General features: G+C 41.7%; 1 protein-coding gene across 2 annotated transcripts in view; it reads right to left on the reverse strand.

The window, feature by feature from the left end:
* Positions 1–17,260, reverse strand: part of LOC133409719 (stromal membrane-associated protein 1-like) — a 76,755-nt gene that overhangs the window by 35,031 nt on the left and 24,464 nt on the right. For both annotated transcript variants that reach the window (XR_009769454.1, XM_061690124.1), the window contains exon 5: positions 6,991–7,062. Coding sequence is in view for 1 of the 2 variants with exons in the window: in XM_061690124.1 (XP_061546108.1) it covers positions 6,991–7,062 (72 nt within the window). In the remaining variant the exon portion in view is untranslated. The remainder of the gene's footprint in view (positions 1–6,990; positions 7,063–17,260) is intronic.

Here is a 17,260-nt window from a genome sequence, read left to right on the forward strand (position 1 = left end):
AAACTAAGAACTACCTTGCTGTGCAGCAGCTGTTCTCACCACATGCTTCACTGTGCCATAAAGGCTCCAAAGGGATGAAAGGTTCTGTGTCTGTAAGGGGCAAACATGCAGCTATAGGAGGAAGGTTATATAATACAATAAAAAAAATACTGTCGAAGCAATACCCCAACCATTTGTTTTGATAAAATATGGTGAATTAAAAATAATCACCAAACTTATGTCTGCTCCTTTAAAAAATTGTCTGTAATGCATTCTAGTTGGGAAAATGTCCTCACGGTAGAACCCTTAATATCAAATCCATCACTCTCTTCAGTCACTGACTCCCTTGCTTTGATTCACTCTCTCTCATCCTTCATTTCTCCCACCTCTCTCTCTCTCTCTCTCTCTCTCTCTCTCTCATCTTTCTTTTTTGCTCTTCTTATGTCTGTGGCTCTCTTTACAGACACTAAATCACTGTCATCCCATTAGACTGCCGGCATATGTTGTCTTTTTCTTTGAGTTCATGAATAAATTATCAAAGAGAACAAGATGCTGCTCCAGTTCATGGAAGGCACTTGGCTTGTCAGATATACAAATGAGAGTGATTTTGAATGAGTTTGTGGGTATTGTGAGTCTTTGTTCATTCAATACATGAAGGGTGACAGGAGTGCTTCATCACTAAGGCATGACTTGACTAGTGCAGTCGAAAAACGCCTGGGTAACAGTCGCAAAGTGCAATGGCCAACCAAACAGATCTTTGGCTGGTCAGTGTTTGATTGATGGTGCAAGGGGCATGCCGACAACCAGCAATCTGTGACTCATAACGTTACACCGCCCATCACAGCAGTGCTCTTTGAGGTCTGGCAGTCAGAAGGATCGATAGCTTAGCCACAATGAGGCTAATCAATAAAATGGATTTGTACTGCTAAAGGAGAGCCAATCCTGCCTCCAAGAAAAGAAACGCATGCACAACACAGACACAATCATAAATACACACATGTATCCTCCCCCAACTGGCACAATCCCCTGCTGTTATGGAGCAGCGCATACATGCCATTGAGACTGTTATATACCAGTTACTCAAAAAGAAGGAACCATGTCCACTGAGCTGGTTGGCATTTATAAGTATTGTTTTGTAATGAACAGGATACAGATAGACATGATAGCTTGAGCTTGTCATTGACTGGTTTTAGCCTGTAAGTCAGTCTGATAACAATTAAAATACTTCAACATCCTGAAAGGTATTTCTGATTTGTAGTGTGATGGAAACAATTGAATTCCCTGATTAAAGATATGTTCACAGTAGTGCCTGAAAAATTGGAAATCTCACAAAGAACTACCCACTTTAGCAAATATATTGTTTTAACATTGTCCAAATATGTGTTCTACAGATTGAATACCATCTTGCATCGTGCACAGTATGTCACGGAGTAACAACGTCGAATCCCAGCAGCTCAGTCTCAAGTCTCACTCAGTCTTTACAACAACCTGCGGAAAAATGCTATACCTCAATAACCAACTTGACAAAATATTGTTTCTCGGTGGCAAAATGATTGGCCCTCAGGTATAACAATGAACCACTGGCAAGGGCACGAATGTATATATTGTGCCAGGTTTGAGAATCAAAAATCCACCCCTATCAGTTGGAAGCAGGGTAAATAAAAACAAATAATAATAAAAAAAAGAAAAAAGATTTGAAGCAGAAGAGGACATAGAGTAGATGCAGTATAAACCATTCAAGAAGGAGCAGGGACAAGTGGTTTACGGGGAACAATAGACATAAAATTTCGTGCTGGTAAGGCATCAAGAAATGTTTGGGCACACACAATGTTTGGGAACAATATTCACCCACTTCTTTACGAAGGCTCCACTTCTACTCCAATTCCAACTAATAAGTCGCAAGTGCATTTGCAGTGTATTTACATTGGAACTAGCAACAATGTTTTTCTATATGGAATATCATGTCCCACTGATACATACATACATAAAGTCCTAGAAGTCCATGCTTCAAGGGCTGCCACATATGGAAACATCAAAATGTTCTCCACTGGAATCCCTGCAGTTTTATTCATACCAGCCATCCTAAAGTACCATGAAAGGGTCAAAATCGTGCATATTCTCCTCGTTCTCCTCGTGCCTGCGTGGGTTTTCTCAGGGCACTCCGGTTTCCTCCCACATCCCAAAAACATGCATGCTAGGTTGATCGAAGACTATAAATTGCCCTTAGGTGTGAATGTGCGCGCTAATGGTTGTTTGTTTATATGCGCTCTGCGATTGGCTGGCAAGCAGTTCAAGGGTGCAGAATGGAAGATGAATGAAGAAAAATAAATCAAAGTGCTAAATGTACAACCTCAAATAGGAAAGGAAATGAATGGGAAAAGAGAAGAAAAGGAAATTATATCCTTTGGATGAAGCTCAGATTATTGAATATTGCATGCGTGCTAAAAGAAAATTTGTAAATATAATTTAATATTTTGTTCGTAATCTGACATTTGTTAGCAACATCTGCATTTATATGCGGAAGAATCATGCAAAAATCCATCCATTCAATAGATTTGACAAACATGCTGCTCAACAACACTTTACAGGAAGTCCTCGAGTTATGACGTACTCGACCTACGACGTTTCGACTTTAGGACGGCGTGCCTCGTCCGCCATTTTGTCCCCAGCAGCGTAGTGTTTCTGCTTAGCTCGTGCATAGTGCTTGTCTGTGTGTGCGCGCCGGGAGTATCTTTGCCTTTTTCACCCTCCTTTTTTCACAATCTCAGCAGTAATGGTAAGTACAGCATCTTATTTTTTTATTTTAATGTATTTTAGTTTCTTTATACAAAGTGTTAACCTTTCCTGCTACGGTCACCTGACCGTGGTCGGGAGACGCAGTTGGAGACGCCTTCTCCAGGGCCGATGTTGTCCTCCCTTCTCTCGTTGCACAGCTGAGCTGGGTGGCGGCAACAATAAAGGCACGACGCACCGATTTGCTGCCTTAATGGCTTTATTAGCTCCTCTGCACATTCAACGTCAACGGGTCCTCCGTTAATCGCTACTCTTCCCCGGTCGCCGTCACTACACTTGCCACTGCACACACTCGCACCTGTGCGCACTCCTTCCTCCTTTCACAGTACCGCTGGACGACGCCTGCGCAGTCCCGTCTCACTCACACATCGATGCACACGTCCACACACACTGAGCTTGCTGTCACAATCACGTGGGACAAAACCCGTAACAGAAGTATTTCGACGTAAATTTTGACTTTAACGGTGAAATCCGACTTACGCAGAAATTCGGATTACGTCGCCAGCGTAGGAACGGAACTCGTTCGTCAATCGAGGACTTCCTGTATTTGGCCACACAAAAACGTTGTGCCATAATTTAAAAACGACTATCCACCTATCATCCATCCATCCGGGCATTTTCTATACAGCCTATACTTACAGCGTACACACTGGACTGGTCGCCAGCCACTTGCAATAAAAATAATATATAATACTCAACAGAAAAAAAAAATTTCAGGTGATGTTCTTATACCGTGAGAACAGGCTCAGAGTAATGTCACAACTTTAAAACCTTAAAACACTTTAAGAAAAAAAATCCAAACCACAGATGAGGTAAGAACAAGAAAGAGTGTATCAGGTACCACCTAGGGTATATTGAATCAGCCAGCATGAAATTTGTCAGTACGCAATGTCTCTTGACATAGATGACTTTAGCATGTGCTTGTTATATGATTATTCAAATTTAAAGCACAAAGGGCCTCACCAACAGGATAGCGTCTGATCAAATCAAACAAAACAAATGTGTAAAGTGAGGCGACAGCATCTCAGCATTCACATGCAGTTTCAAGAAAAATATAAATAAAGAACATAGAGCCAGAATAAGCAATGAAGGCTACGGAGCACAGGACAGTGTTATTAGGTACATAGTTGGGTTGCCATGGGTTACATTTCTGCTCCCTGTAGCATCTGATCATGCAACACCACACATGAAGATAGAACAGTCACGCAGTACACGGCAGCACTCACACAATTGACAACTGCATTACTCCCTTGTTGCTTCCCCGACCATAGAAATATGCCCATGACCCAGAAACAGGCACATTCGCCCACTATATGTTACACTTGCTTGTAAAGAAAAACCCACACATATATATATATATATACTGTGCGTGCAAGTGTGTGTGTGTGTGTACGCATGTGCGTGTGCACTTACTGTGTGTGTGTGTGTGTATATATATATATATATATATATATATATATTATTTAATGTGGAAAACATGAAGGGGTGTGAATACTTTCTGGTAGCACTGTATTTGTGAAAGGCTCAAATTAAGCGGTCTTGTATCGCAGTTTGCGGGTCAAAATTTTAATTTGGCGCATCAATAAAACAGGCTGCAAAGCGGTTTACCGTCGAAGATGGTCACGAAGACGGAAGCAGACAGTCACGTACTGTATATGACACAACGCGCTTACGCCACTGAAGCGTGGACGCGGAAGTGAAGCGTTCAATTGATTAGCGAGAAGAGAGTGGTTCAGCTTGAGAGCCCTTTGCACTGAAAAAAAATAAAAAATAAAAAACAACATTTCATTGTTGTTGAAGAGTGGATCTTTTTCAACATGCACTTGAGCATTAAATATACAGTATTAAGGTACTGTGGTATAGATTGTTTGAAAAAAAAAAAAAAAAAGCAGCCATATGCACATATATCGACAGAGTTTTACAGTTCTGAAAACATACGTAAATGTTTCATATCCGCACCTTGAAAATGACTTACAGATGAACAGAAGTATTAAAAAAAAAAACTTCTCCGTGAGAGATTGTTTACGAGGTGATTCCCCTGAGTATCTAGTTTATGCAACACAGCAGCGGAGTGAGTACTCACAAATAACAAATACTGTTGCTGCATATCATACAACCCAAATTCCAATGAAGTTGCGACGTTTTGTTAAACAAATAAAAACAAAATACAATGATTTGCAAATCATGTTCGACCTATATTTAATTGCATGCACTACATTATTTGCTAAAAACAATCAAGTTTATCAGTTTGAACATTAAATATCTCGTCTTTCTAGTGTATTCAATTAAATATAGGTTGAACATGATTTGCAAATCATTGTATTCTGTTTTTATTTATGCTTCACATAATGTCCCGACTTCATTGGAATTGGAGTTGTACATTTATGTCAAGCATTGAAGACACACAAAGAACAGATTCTTTTTTTCTTTGCTACCCTTGACAATAACTTCCATTGTATAGGTAGTATCAAACTTGCCAAACCTTTTCTCTATATCGCTTCATTAAAGTTCTAATGAATTTTCTGTCTGTGTGACAATGTTCATTAACTGAATTAAACTGAAATTTAAAAAGACAAATACACTAGTCACGGATGAAATTACCGTAGGGCCTGCTGCACTTCCGATTTTTTTTTTAGACTGACACTAAAGGTTATGAAAGTCGAGTCGATGTCGACTCGATGCTGATGACCGATACTTTTTCAGTGCTGTAATTACAAATACTACATGTTTTGCAATAACCACTATTCACTGACGAGGGTCAGCTCATACACAGTATTTACGCAGACCATAAATGGTAAAATCACAAGAGCAAAAGGACATGGGCTGGATCGCTCAGTGTTGTTGTCGCTGGGACAGCAAGGTCACTTTTGCACAATTTGGCCAAATGGGGAAACCTGTCCTCATTCTGGACCAACCACAGCAGCAGTTGTTGCATTGTGGGAATTTGCAGTATTTGCAGATGATCATGGACCTCTTCATGTGCGGTGGAATAATTCTCCTTTCTCCTTCCATTTAGCCCTGCTGGAGCTCGATTCCCCCCCTCCTTTACTAACAGACTAATTTGTTATCTCATCTGTTGTTGCAAGCGCTCTGCCTCCTCCTTAAGACAAAAGCACACGATTAACGACTCGTCAACATCTAAACATCACTGTGGGATAGTAAAGTTGACTTGCATGCAAAGCCTCTACTACAAATTGATGTGCACATTTGCTTGTGATCAGTTGATATTGGATTACTTGAACAAATGTATCAACCTTTTTGCTCAATGCTTACAAGTATAGATGTTGATTTTGGAAAGCAAATCTATTGCTTTATATACCCAATTGGGCAGAACAATAAACCCGAGGGAGGTCAGTTTTTTTTTTTTTTACCAAAAGCCTGACATGCATCAACACTCTGCAGACTTAAATACAAACTGTTGAACAGCTGAAGTTGGACATCAAGCAACAATGGGGAAGAATTCCACCTACAGACCTTCAACCATTAGTGTAATCAGTTCCCAAACGCTTAATGAGTGTTGTTGAAAGAAAAGGTGAAATAACACAGTGGTAAACATGCGCCTGTCCTAGCTTTTTGGAATGTGTTGAGGGCATCAAATTCACAATGAGATACATATTTAATGTTCAAACTGATTAACTTAATTGTTTTTTGCAAATATTCTGTCTTCAATTGTATACAGATTGAAAATGATATGCAAATCATTGTATTTTGTTTGTTTTTGTTTTACTCAACATCCCAACTTCATTGGAATTGGGGTTTGTATGTTTATACTTACAATTATGGCCAATGATAGCCCCTAAAAATGGACGGAGTATTCGATATGAATTCCTGAATGGTAAAATTGTTCAATTGAAACTGGGAATCTATATTATAGTCATAATGATTGCTTTATTTCAAATGCTTTCTAGCAGATTTTTTTTAGGCAAAAAAAAAACAAAAAAACTGTCCAGTTATTTCTAGAGTGAACTGTAATTATCCATCACTGATAAGCAGTATCCCACATCCCCAAAAAATGTGGTAGGTTGATTGAATACTCTAAATTGCCCATAGGTGTGAATGTGAGTGCAAATGGTTGTTTGTTTATATGTGCCCTGCAATTGGCTGGCGACCAGTTCAGGGTGTACCCTGCCTCTCGCCTGAAGATAGCTGGGATATGGTCCAGCACGCCCACGGCCCTAGTGAGGATAAGCAGTACAGAAAACGGATGATAAACAGTACCTTCATGTTGAGTCGATCAGCTTTGTCAAAGTCCTCTTTTTTCTTCTCATCTTTCTTCTTTTCTCGTTCCACCTGGAGAGGAAGAAACATTTCCCATATATAAAAAAAATTCATAAAAATTGGACTTCCAATTTTTATTTCTATGCTCTCAACATAACATACACAAAATTATCTGTATCGGGTTGACCATATTTTTTCAATTGCAGTTTCCTTCAGTTTGAAGTTACTGTCAGTCCTCTCAAACTGACACTGATTTTTCAACTATTTGTCACAGTTTTCTATATACTCATTATTTTGCTATGAGGGCCACATTTTGCTTGTGCAGTGAAATATTGCCCTGATACTGAAAGGCTTCTGAGCCGTTGAAAAAAGATTAGAACACTAATATGCAGGCTTACGGGACAGGCAGTCCACCATGTGATGTAAGACCCCTGAAAAGAATCCTTTGTCTCTGTAATAACAAGTACTGGATACTGGTTTTCTGTCACAGTTTGGTCTTTGGCCTAAACAGCAGTTCATAGTACCTACGATTTTTGGTGTCCTTGGAGGGGATGATGGAGAGCGCTCCCGCTGAAGACTCCCTCGTGCTGCTGAGGGACTTCAATGTGCAATGACAGAGAGACCTGGTAGGGGGTGACTGGGAAATGGCCCCCCAACCAGAACCCGAGTGGTGTTCTATTATTGGACTTCTGTGCTCGTCATGCTGCTCTTCACGGATTGTCCATAACAAACACAATGTTCAGATAAGGGTGTCCACGCGTGCACTTGGCACGAGGACACCCTCGGCTGCAGTTCGGTGATCGACTTTGTGGTCGTGTCATCAGACTTGCAGCCGCATGTCTTGGACATTCAGGTGAAAACAGGGGCGGAGATGTCAACCGATCACCACCTGGTGGTGAGTTGGCTCCGATGGTGGGGGAAGATGCTGGTCCGACCCGGCAGAAGCAAGTGTAGTGTGAGGGTTTGTTGGCAACGTCAGACAGAGTCCCCTGTCAGAAGGAGCTTCAACTCCCACCTCTGGCAGAACTTCGCCCATGTCCCAGGGGAGGCGGGGGACATGTTCCGCGCCTCCATTGTTGAGACAGCTGACCGGAGCTGTGGCCATAAGGTGGTCCGCGCCTATCGTGGCGGCAATTCCCGAACCCGTTGGTGGACAGTAAGGGATGCCTTCAAGCTGAAAAAGGAGCTGAAGACCTCAATTCCACCAATAAGCCTTCCCATAAGGAAGCACAATCTGGGGACTTTGAGGCAGGCTCTCCTATCTCTGGGGTTGAGGTCACCAAGGTGGTTAAAAAGCTCCTCGGTGCCAAGGCCCCGGGGGTGGATGAGATTCGCCCGGAGTTCCTAAAGGGTCTGGATGTTGTGGGGCTGTCCTGGTTGACATGCTTCTCTGCAACATCGTGTGGACATCGGGGACAGTGCCTCTGGATTGGCAGACTGGGTTGTTGGTGCCCCATTTTTAAGAAGGGGGACCAGAGGGTGTGCTCCAACTATAGCGGGATCACACGTCTCAACCTCCCTGGTAAGGTCTATTAAGGGGTTTTGGAGAGGAGGGTCTGTCGGAAAATAGACTCTCAGATTCAGGAGGAGCAGTGTGGTATTCGTCCTGGCCATGGAACAGTGGACCAGCTCTTCACCCTCAGCAGGGTCCTTGAGGGTTCATTCGAGTTTGCTCAACCAGTCTACATGTGCTTTGTGGACTTAGAGAAGGCAATCAACCATGTCCCTCAGGGGGGTGATTCGGGAGTATGGCGTACCAGACCCCTTGGTAAGGGCTCTTCTGTCCCTGTAGAACCGGTATCAGAGCTTCGTCCACATTGCCAGCAGTAAGGCGGATTCCTTTCGAGTGAGGGTTGTACTCACCATGGCTGCCCTTGCCACCAATTCTGTTCATTACCTTTACGGAGAGAATTTCTCTGCTCAGCCGAGGTGTTGAGGGTTTGTTGGCATCAGTATTACGTCTCTGCTTTTTGCAGATGATGTGGTTCTGATGGCTTCTTCAAGCCATGATCAACTCTCACTGGAGCGGTTCGTAGCAGAGTGTGAAGCGGCTTGGATGAAAATCAGCACCTCCAAAACTGAGGCCAAGGTCCTCAGTCCGAAAAGGGGGGACTGCCCTCTCTGGGTCAGGGAAGAGATCCTGCACAAAGTGGAGGAGTTCAAGTATCTCAGGGTCTTGTTCACGAGTGAGGGGAAGAATGGAGTGGAAGATCGACAAGCGGATTGGTGCAGCGTTTGCAGTAATGCGCACAACGTACTGCTCTGTCGTGGTGAAGAAGGAGCTGAGCCGAAAGACAAAGCTCTCGATTCACAGGTCGATGTTCCTACCCTCTTCTATGGTCACGAGCTGTAGATTGTGACCGAAAGAACAAGATCGCAGATACAAGCAACCAAAATGAGTTTCCTAAACAGGGTTTCTGGGCTCTTCCTTAGAGATAGGGTGAGAACCTCGGTTCCTCGGGAGGGGCTCAGAGTTGAGCCGCTGCTCCTCCGCATTGAGAGGAGCCAGATGAAGCGGCTCGGGCAGTTGGCTTGGATGCCTCCCGGACGTCTCCCTGGTGAGGTGTTCGTGGGGGACGACCCAGGAAACGCTGGAGAGACTAGGTTTCTCAGCTGTCCTGGGAACGCTTCGGGATCCCCTAGGAAGACCTGGATGAAGTGGCCTAGGAGAGGGAAGTCTGGGATTCCCTGCTTGAGCTGCTGCCCCACGACCCAACCTCGGCTAAGCAGAAGAAAATGGGTGGATGGACTTTTATGTTTAGACTAAAGTAAAAGTTGTTTGATGGTTAAAAAGGACAGTAATAGCCCGTCTATAGTGTGTTAGCATTAAGCTAGCATACTTACGTCAGGCTAATAATAATGGCAGTGACGCTGTGTTGATAGTATTATGAATGAACATTTATGACAAAAGGCTTGATGCAAAGACCCTTTGACTCCATTTGGAGAACTGTTACCAGTCTGCCGAAATAAACACTGCACATGCTTTGGTGCCATCTTGTGCCATCATTAAGTTTTTGGCATGATCAAAGCATGCACTTCAGCCGAGCAGATCAGAATACCATTCCAAATGCTTCAATCTGTGCGGATGACAAAAGTTGATTGCCACTCCATGTATTGCTTCGAGGGCCATTATGACTTCCGCCGCAAAATATTTTTCATGTAATACAATGCACCATCCCACATTCCAAAAGATACAAATGGAAGCTTTAGCTCACAGGTGTCAAACTGAAGGCACACGGACCAGATCCAAACCTCCACATAATTTTGTGGTCCACTAAAGCAAACCATGTGTGTCAACGTCCATGACTCTTGCTAGAATCGGTATAAAAATTTGAAATATGTAAAAATGTCATGTAATAAGTAGCATTAATATAGTGCAAGCATTTTTTTGTTACCAAACCCCTTTTTACAGTAACTCACATCTGCCTACACCATCATTTTAAGTGGTCCGCGAAAGCAAATCATGCTCGTCAACTTCCGTGATTGTTGCTAAAATATGTACCCAAATTGTCATAATAATAAACAAAAATGTTGAGATATTGCATTTTTCTGTTAACCAAACCCTTCTTCTACAGTAACTTAAACAATACTATAATAATACAATAATACAAATGATTATCCTTGACTTCTGATTTCAAAGCTAGTTTTTCGTCAATTTATTATGTCTATGTAATAATATGAGGAGTTGATGGCACATTTATATGGTTTCACGGTCATAACATCCCTCTGCGGTAAACCGTACCAATTAGGTGGCCCATGACAAAAATTAGTTTGACACCCCTGATCTGGACCATTTAAAAGTAGCACAGCATTCAAAAACTGTCTAAAGGTATATGTGAGCCCACCGCAGGTGTTAATCCTCATGAGATTTTGGCCAAAATACCGCTTGATGCAGGACTGCAAACCTCTGGAGAATCCTACAGAAAGGTTGTTGGGACTCCAAAGACACCACAAGCTTCAAATAGCTGCTTGCTACAAATCACTGGCTTTTTGGCAGCTGCTTTCAATATGATGTATTTGTCTGACAGAAACTTTTACTTCATACACCTTTATTAATGATGTCATGCAGATTTGAATACGCAGACAAGTCGTAGATATTGAGATCCATCCAACCATTTTCTTTACCGCTTATCCTCACTAGGGTCACGAGCTGCTGGAGTTTATCCCCGCTATCTTCGGGCGAGATGCGGGGTACACGCTGAACCAGTCGCCAGCCAATCGCAGGCCACATACGAACAAACAACCATTCACACTCACATTCACACCTACGGGCAATTTAGAATCTTCAATCAACCTGCCACGCATCCCTTTTTGGGATGTGGGAGGAAACCGGAGTGCCCTGAGAAAACCCACCCAGGCACGGGAAGAACATGCAAACTCCACACAGGCGGGGCTGGGATTTGAAGCCCGGGCCCTAGAACTGTGAGGCAGATGTGCTTACCAGTCATCCACCGTGCCGGCTAGATATTGAGATATTTAATTTTAAAGTATCTATCTAGATGGTTAATAGTGAATAGTAGCGCAGGCTAACGGCTGTCTTTCTGCATTACATTAAAATCTTTTACTGTATACTGTAACTGTCAGTTCAGAGAGAAAAGCAGAAGTGCAGCAAATAAATTAGACATGGCCATGTGAAAAATGACAGTCTGTCTATATTATTTCACAAGAGTTGATTAATTGTCAGATTAGAGACACAGCTAAAATGGTTGTCTTCAAAACAAAAGAACACTAACGGCAATTGTGAGTCTGGAATTACTAACTTTTTTTTTTTTTTTTAGCACAAGCATGATAATGGTTGGTCAGCATAAAGGACATAATCTTACACTTTCTACAGACTGAAAAGAATGTATGTGGTCGTACAGTATTCTTAAGTTTGTTCAAAGAACTTTACGATAGAGGATGCAGTTTATATGTTAGTGAATCAATTACATCCAAGCCTTTTGCTTTATCTGGAGCCAATGAGACAATTTTTTACTCAAGCTGCATTACCCAGTTGATACACTCCAATTTATCATTACAAAAGCAGTGGACATCATCATCCACAAATGATGTACATAATTCAACTATACATAGACACTGTCCCCCACTCTTTAGAAAATGTATACAGTGTGTTTGAAAACACTGAACTTATTTATGCATTGCTAACAACGTGTGTTGTAAAGAGGACATTATTTTAGAGGGTTAGTAATTAGTAAAAAAAATCTAATTAATTTAGGAGAAAAGAATAAGCCGGAAGAGACGCTTGCGTTACTTCCGGTTTACCGTAATTTTAAGTTTAATTGTTAAAATCAAACTAATTTTACCTATTAAAAGGGGAAACACATCACTTTTTACGTGGACGAGAATCCTTTTTATCAGTCTCGTAATCCGAAGTATGCTACACTATGACATTTTGAGTTCTAGATGACAGAGGTTTACTTAAAATCAGAAAACACACAAAATACAACCAAGAGTGGGATTTTATGGTATATTTAATGACATATACAAGGGATCTAGAGGGAAGCACACAAAGGGGTCTAACTAAAGAAAGAAAATAACACTAATAATGATCAAATGAAGGAAAATGGGCACACGAAAAGGGAAATAGAACATCGTGTTATTGTTCTATAGCGCGTCCATTCCGGATGAGAGAGAGAGAGGACAAAGTTGAGATTTTGTCTGAAGCTAGTAATTTCCCCGCAATTATTAGCTACCAATATTGTACAGTCTGGCAAAAGTTTTGTCGCATCTACTCACAACCGCAGTCAAGTTGCTGCTTGAATCTGGTCTACAAATTTGATAAAATGGGTTTAAAATCATATATTAATATAAAATAACCTCAACTGGGTACTCTCTTTACTCACAGGTCAATCACATAGAATGTTTACACTTTAGTTTTGGCCAATCAACTGCTTATGATTCAAATTACATTTCATGCTGTTTGGAGTCACAACAAGACAAACAATCCTCAAAATTGTTGCTCAGAAAAAGTTGCTCAGAAAAAGTTGAAAAAGTTGAAAAAGCTTAACGTTGACACACTGACACAGACATCAAGGCATACATTTCGAATATTTCTGCAGAGTTCATGAAATATGGTTAAACATCAAATGAGCGTCCAGCCGAGTTGACTTTGCAGTTCCTCTCGAGGCCTGCGGGTGTTGCCTTGTCCAAGGAATTGTTCCCGGCCGCATCCGCGTTATCTCCCACTGCTTTAGAGGAACAAATGCAACTCGGCAAGACTAAATTAGAACCTGGAGGAACGTCACCGCCGTTACAGGTAACGTTTATGTATTTATTGCGGACAGCCAGGTCATTTCATCGCCACCTGCTTGGTAAAACAAAAAGACCGGGCTCACCACAACCAGAGATCGCCGTGGTGAGCCAAACCCACACCTCTCCTTGCTCTCCCTGCCGTATGAACTTTCCCTTGTGTATCCTTAGCTCCGATTGCAATACCCGCCAAAGCCCTCATTGACTCTGGCGCAGATGACAACTTCATTCGTGAGGATTTAGCACGTCAGCTCCAGCTTCCCCTCGAACCCCTCCCTTCTCCAAAAAAGGTTAAAGCCCTGTATGAGTGAATCATCTCCCCTGTCACCCACCAAACAGTTACATTTACACTACTCATCTCAGGTAATCACCGTGAAAACATCCAGCTTTTTGTCATTCCCTCCCAAGACTCCATTTGTCCTCGCAATCCCCTGGCTCATGAAGCACAACCCCACTATCGACTGGACCCACCCATTGATCACCGGGTGGAGTACTTTCTGCCATTCCACACTCCAGCAAACGCCATCCATCTGGCACACCTGTCGACCTCTCCCGTGTGCCGGAAGAATACCACGACCTCTCTCGTCTTCAGTAAAGATCTTGCCATTTCACTACTCCCTCACCGCCCTTACTTCCCTCCAGCCGTCTCCTCAATATTTCTCGCCTTGAGAAAAAGGAGGACTATATCTGTGACTCCCTGGCTTCTAAAGTCACCCTAGTCTTCCCCCCCTGGGGACTGGCTTCTTCTCTGTTGAGCAGAAAGACACAACTCTCCGCAACCTCCATAGATTGCCATGGAATCAATGACATCACCGTAAAAAAATAAATCCCCACTGTCCCTTATTGACCCCTGTTCAGAACCCCTCTGCGACACCCAGATATTCACCAAATCTCATCCACATTAGAGAGGGCGATGAATGGAAAACTGCTTTCAATACCCCTCTCGGACATTTTGAATACCTTGTCATTCCATTTGGATTAACCAATGCCCTGGTCGTTTTCCAAACCATTAATACGTCCTCTGTGACATGCTCAACCGATTTGTCTTTGTCTACGTAGACGATATAGTCATCTTTTCCTGCTCTCCCGAGGAACACCAATAAAACGTCCGCCGAGTAAGCTACTCCACTCCTCGCGATTGACTTCTTCGTCCCCAGTGCTCCTTCCATGCTCCTTGCCTCACTGTCCTCTCCAGCCACGCCGTCAAACTCTTTCACCTGCTCACGGCACCACTTCCTGCAGGTTCCTTGTCCCGACGGTCCATCATCACACCTTGGAGATACTTAGCCTGAGCTATTATCAACTAAACCATTCTCATCTACTTCCTCTGCCTCAGTCTGCTTGTGGGTCCAGTCAAACATCATACGATTACCATCCGTGACAACTCTACTGCAAATTATCTGCATGCAATGTAAGCTACACGGCAGCAAGAGTTAAGTAAATGATATAATGTACATCTTCCTAAACCCCCCTGGTGTCTGGTCCTTCTTTTGGTTTCAAAAAGGCTAAAGAAAAAGTTCAGTTAGGCGTTTGATACTTGATACAGATCTGAATTATGTTCTCGTGGGGAAGTGTCGTGCAATATGCTGATGTTTTGTGAACCGTTTGTGAATTGTATGGCCTTAGGGATTTGATGTTACACATTATTATTCACAAGCAGGCCATTTATTATCAATAGTGAAAAGTTTTTTGCTATTCCAGTACATAATCTGGAATAACGATGACAACAATACTGTTTCGTGACAGTACTTTTATTATTATACCAGATTGTATACCAGAGGCCCACAACACCATTTAACACAAGGAATAACTTGTTTCCTTTCTGTTTGCTCCTGTCACCCGGGGAAGACGAGTGAGGAGCACCTTCAGCTGACTACTGCATGAAAAAAAAATAAAACTAAAAAGTACAAGACTAGGATTGGAGGAAAAAAGATAATATAGAGTTTAAAAAAAGAAATTGCAGGCACGTAGCAAATGAGGTTTTTCACTGCTACAGTGAAGTGCTGTTGCTCACTTTGTTGAAAGCCAAGGTTATAGTCAGCATCTCTGCAGCAAATATGAAATGGCTGAGAAAGAGGGTCTCAGTACACACACACGCGCAAGTTACAGACATTACAAATGAACGCTATTAACCTGCCACTGACCCGTGAGATGGACAGAGGGCAAAACCTGAATTATAATAAGCAATGTGACAGTTTGGCCTAAGACACTGAGGAGATGCTGCAGGAGTTTGTTTTAAAAGAAGTATACTTCTTCGCAAAATATTATTATTATTAATTGTGTTTAATGTTGTACGTTTGACCTTTATTTTGTACAGCTCTGTTGTTTTCTTTTAAAGTGCTCTAGAAACAAAGTTGAGTACAATCCACAGTCAACAAGGAAACCAACTGGGTGTTTTTATCTTTACAAGCCTTGTTTAAAGTATTTAATTTTAATAATGCTTGTGTCGGGCCCAAACCTCCTATGTCAAAATTTGGTCAATTTCATATTTTATCCACAAATTAATACTATTGGTTAGCCCCCACATGGGTCTGTTATCTTTACAAATGATTGCCCAATCTATAAAGAGTTGAAAATGGCTCTATTTGATGATGCAAAGTTAATGGCTTAAGAAGCATGCAGTTTTTTTTCCCCGTCTTCGTTAGATCCGAACATATACAGTATATGCTATGATATTATATGTGCAATTAATATGTGGGATATGAATGTTGAGCATAGTCCATCCCACAACAAACTGGTAAATGCGCTGATATACAGTAATCCTTTGCTATATCGCTGTGCACCTATTACGAATTCAGTAAATCGCAGATGTTTTATTTTTATTTTTTTTATTTATTTATATTTTTAAATCATATTGCTGCTAATTCGCCATATAACGGGATTTCTTGATATATCTTTTTAATTCTCACGGTAAAATAAGCATTTCTGATCTTAAAACAATTAAACAAAATGAAAATTCATTTAAACTCATATTACAACGAATAAAATATCTGTACAGTACTTAAACTGAGTTGTGCTGAGCACTGAGATTTTCGAGTGTCTTTGACCGCATCGCTTCACTGAGCATGCGGGGGCAACCAAGGGGCAGGGGAGTTAAGAGAGTTTGATGATGGCGTTGGTTATGTCTCACAGTAACCGTGTGTCATTACATTTCAATAGTGAGGTTAAGCGGTACAGAAAATGGATGGATGGATGGATGAGATAATAAATAGACTAACATCTCAGAGTGTATTATTGGAAGACGTTAAAATACTTTATTTCAAGCCCACGATGTCACCCAAAGGTTCTGTGCCTTCCAAGGCACCTGGCACTTGGCATAAGAGGAATATAGTAGCAGTAGCAGCTGACTAGCAGTAAAGATGCAGATGCCCGTCGGCAGCCATTATGACAATGAATCTTCCACCCGGTATGGAAAGAAGGACTAAAATAATCTGTGCAGTACATTCAAAATCTGCATCAACTTCAACTGGTGAGTACCCTTATCAAATTTAATGTTGTTAATATGCATGTTTAAGAGTATAAACTATTTTGTATGAGAATGGCAGAGCTTAATAAGAGTGTGGGAAAGATTAATTACTACACTCCACTGACAGCCACACCAATCAAACAAAACAATTCTGGAAAAATTGTTTAAACTCTTCTGGTAGTTCTTAGATTTATTGTATTTAGAAGTGGTGCTGTTTGTGTACAATAATTTCAGTATTGTACAGTTAAAGGTCAGGAGGACTTTGGTGGCATGGCATGGGCAATTTTGCAACATAAAAACTATTCTTAGTCAGAGAATAACAAATGATAATGTATGACTTGAAAATAATTGATTTATACTGTATATTCCATGTACATGATGGGTTTTTGTTTATAACCCTGACATAGCTCCCCCTTCCTGGTCACGTCATGGGATTTCATTCTCACAGTGCATCAAATGACTTCCACCACTATCTAAGTACTGAGCGCCTTTGATACATCAGCACATTCTGTATAAACGTATCTCAGTGACAGCTGAAGTTTAGCAGGGCTTGTT

Source organism: Phycodurus eques, chromosome 11 (genome assembly GCF_024500275.1).
Source record: "Phycodurus eques isolate BA_2022a chromosome 11, UOR_Pequ_1.1, whole genome shotgun sequence".
NCBI lineage: Eukaryota > Metazoa > Chordata > Actinopteri > Syngnathiformes > Syngnathidae > Phycodurus > Phycodurus eques.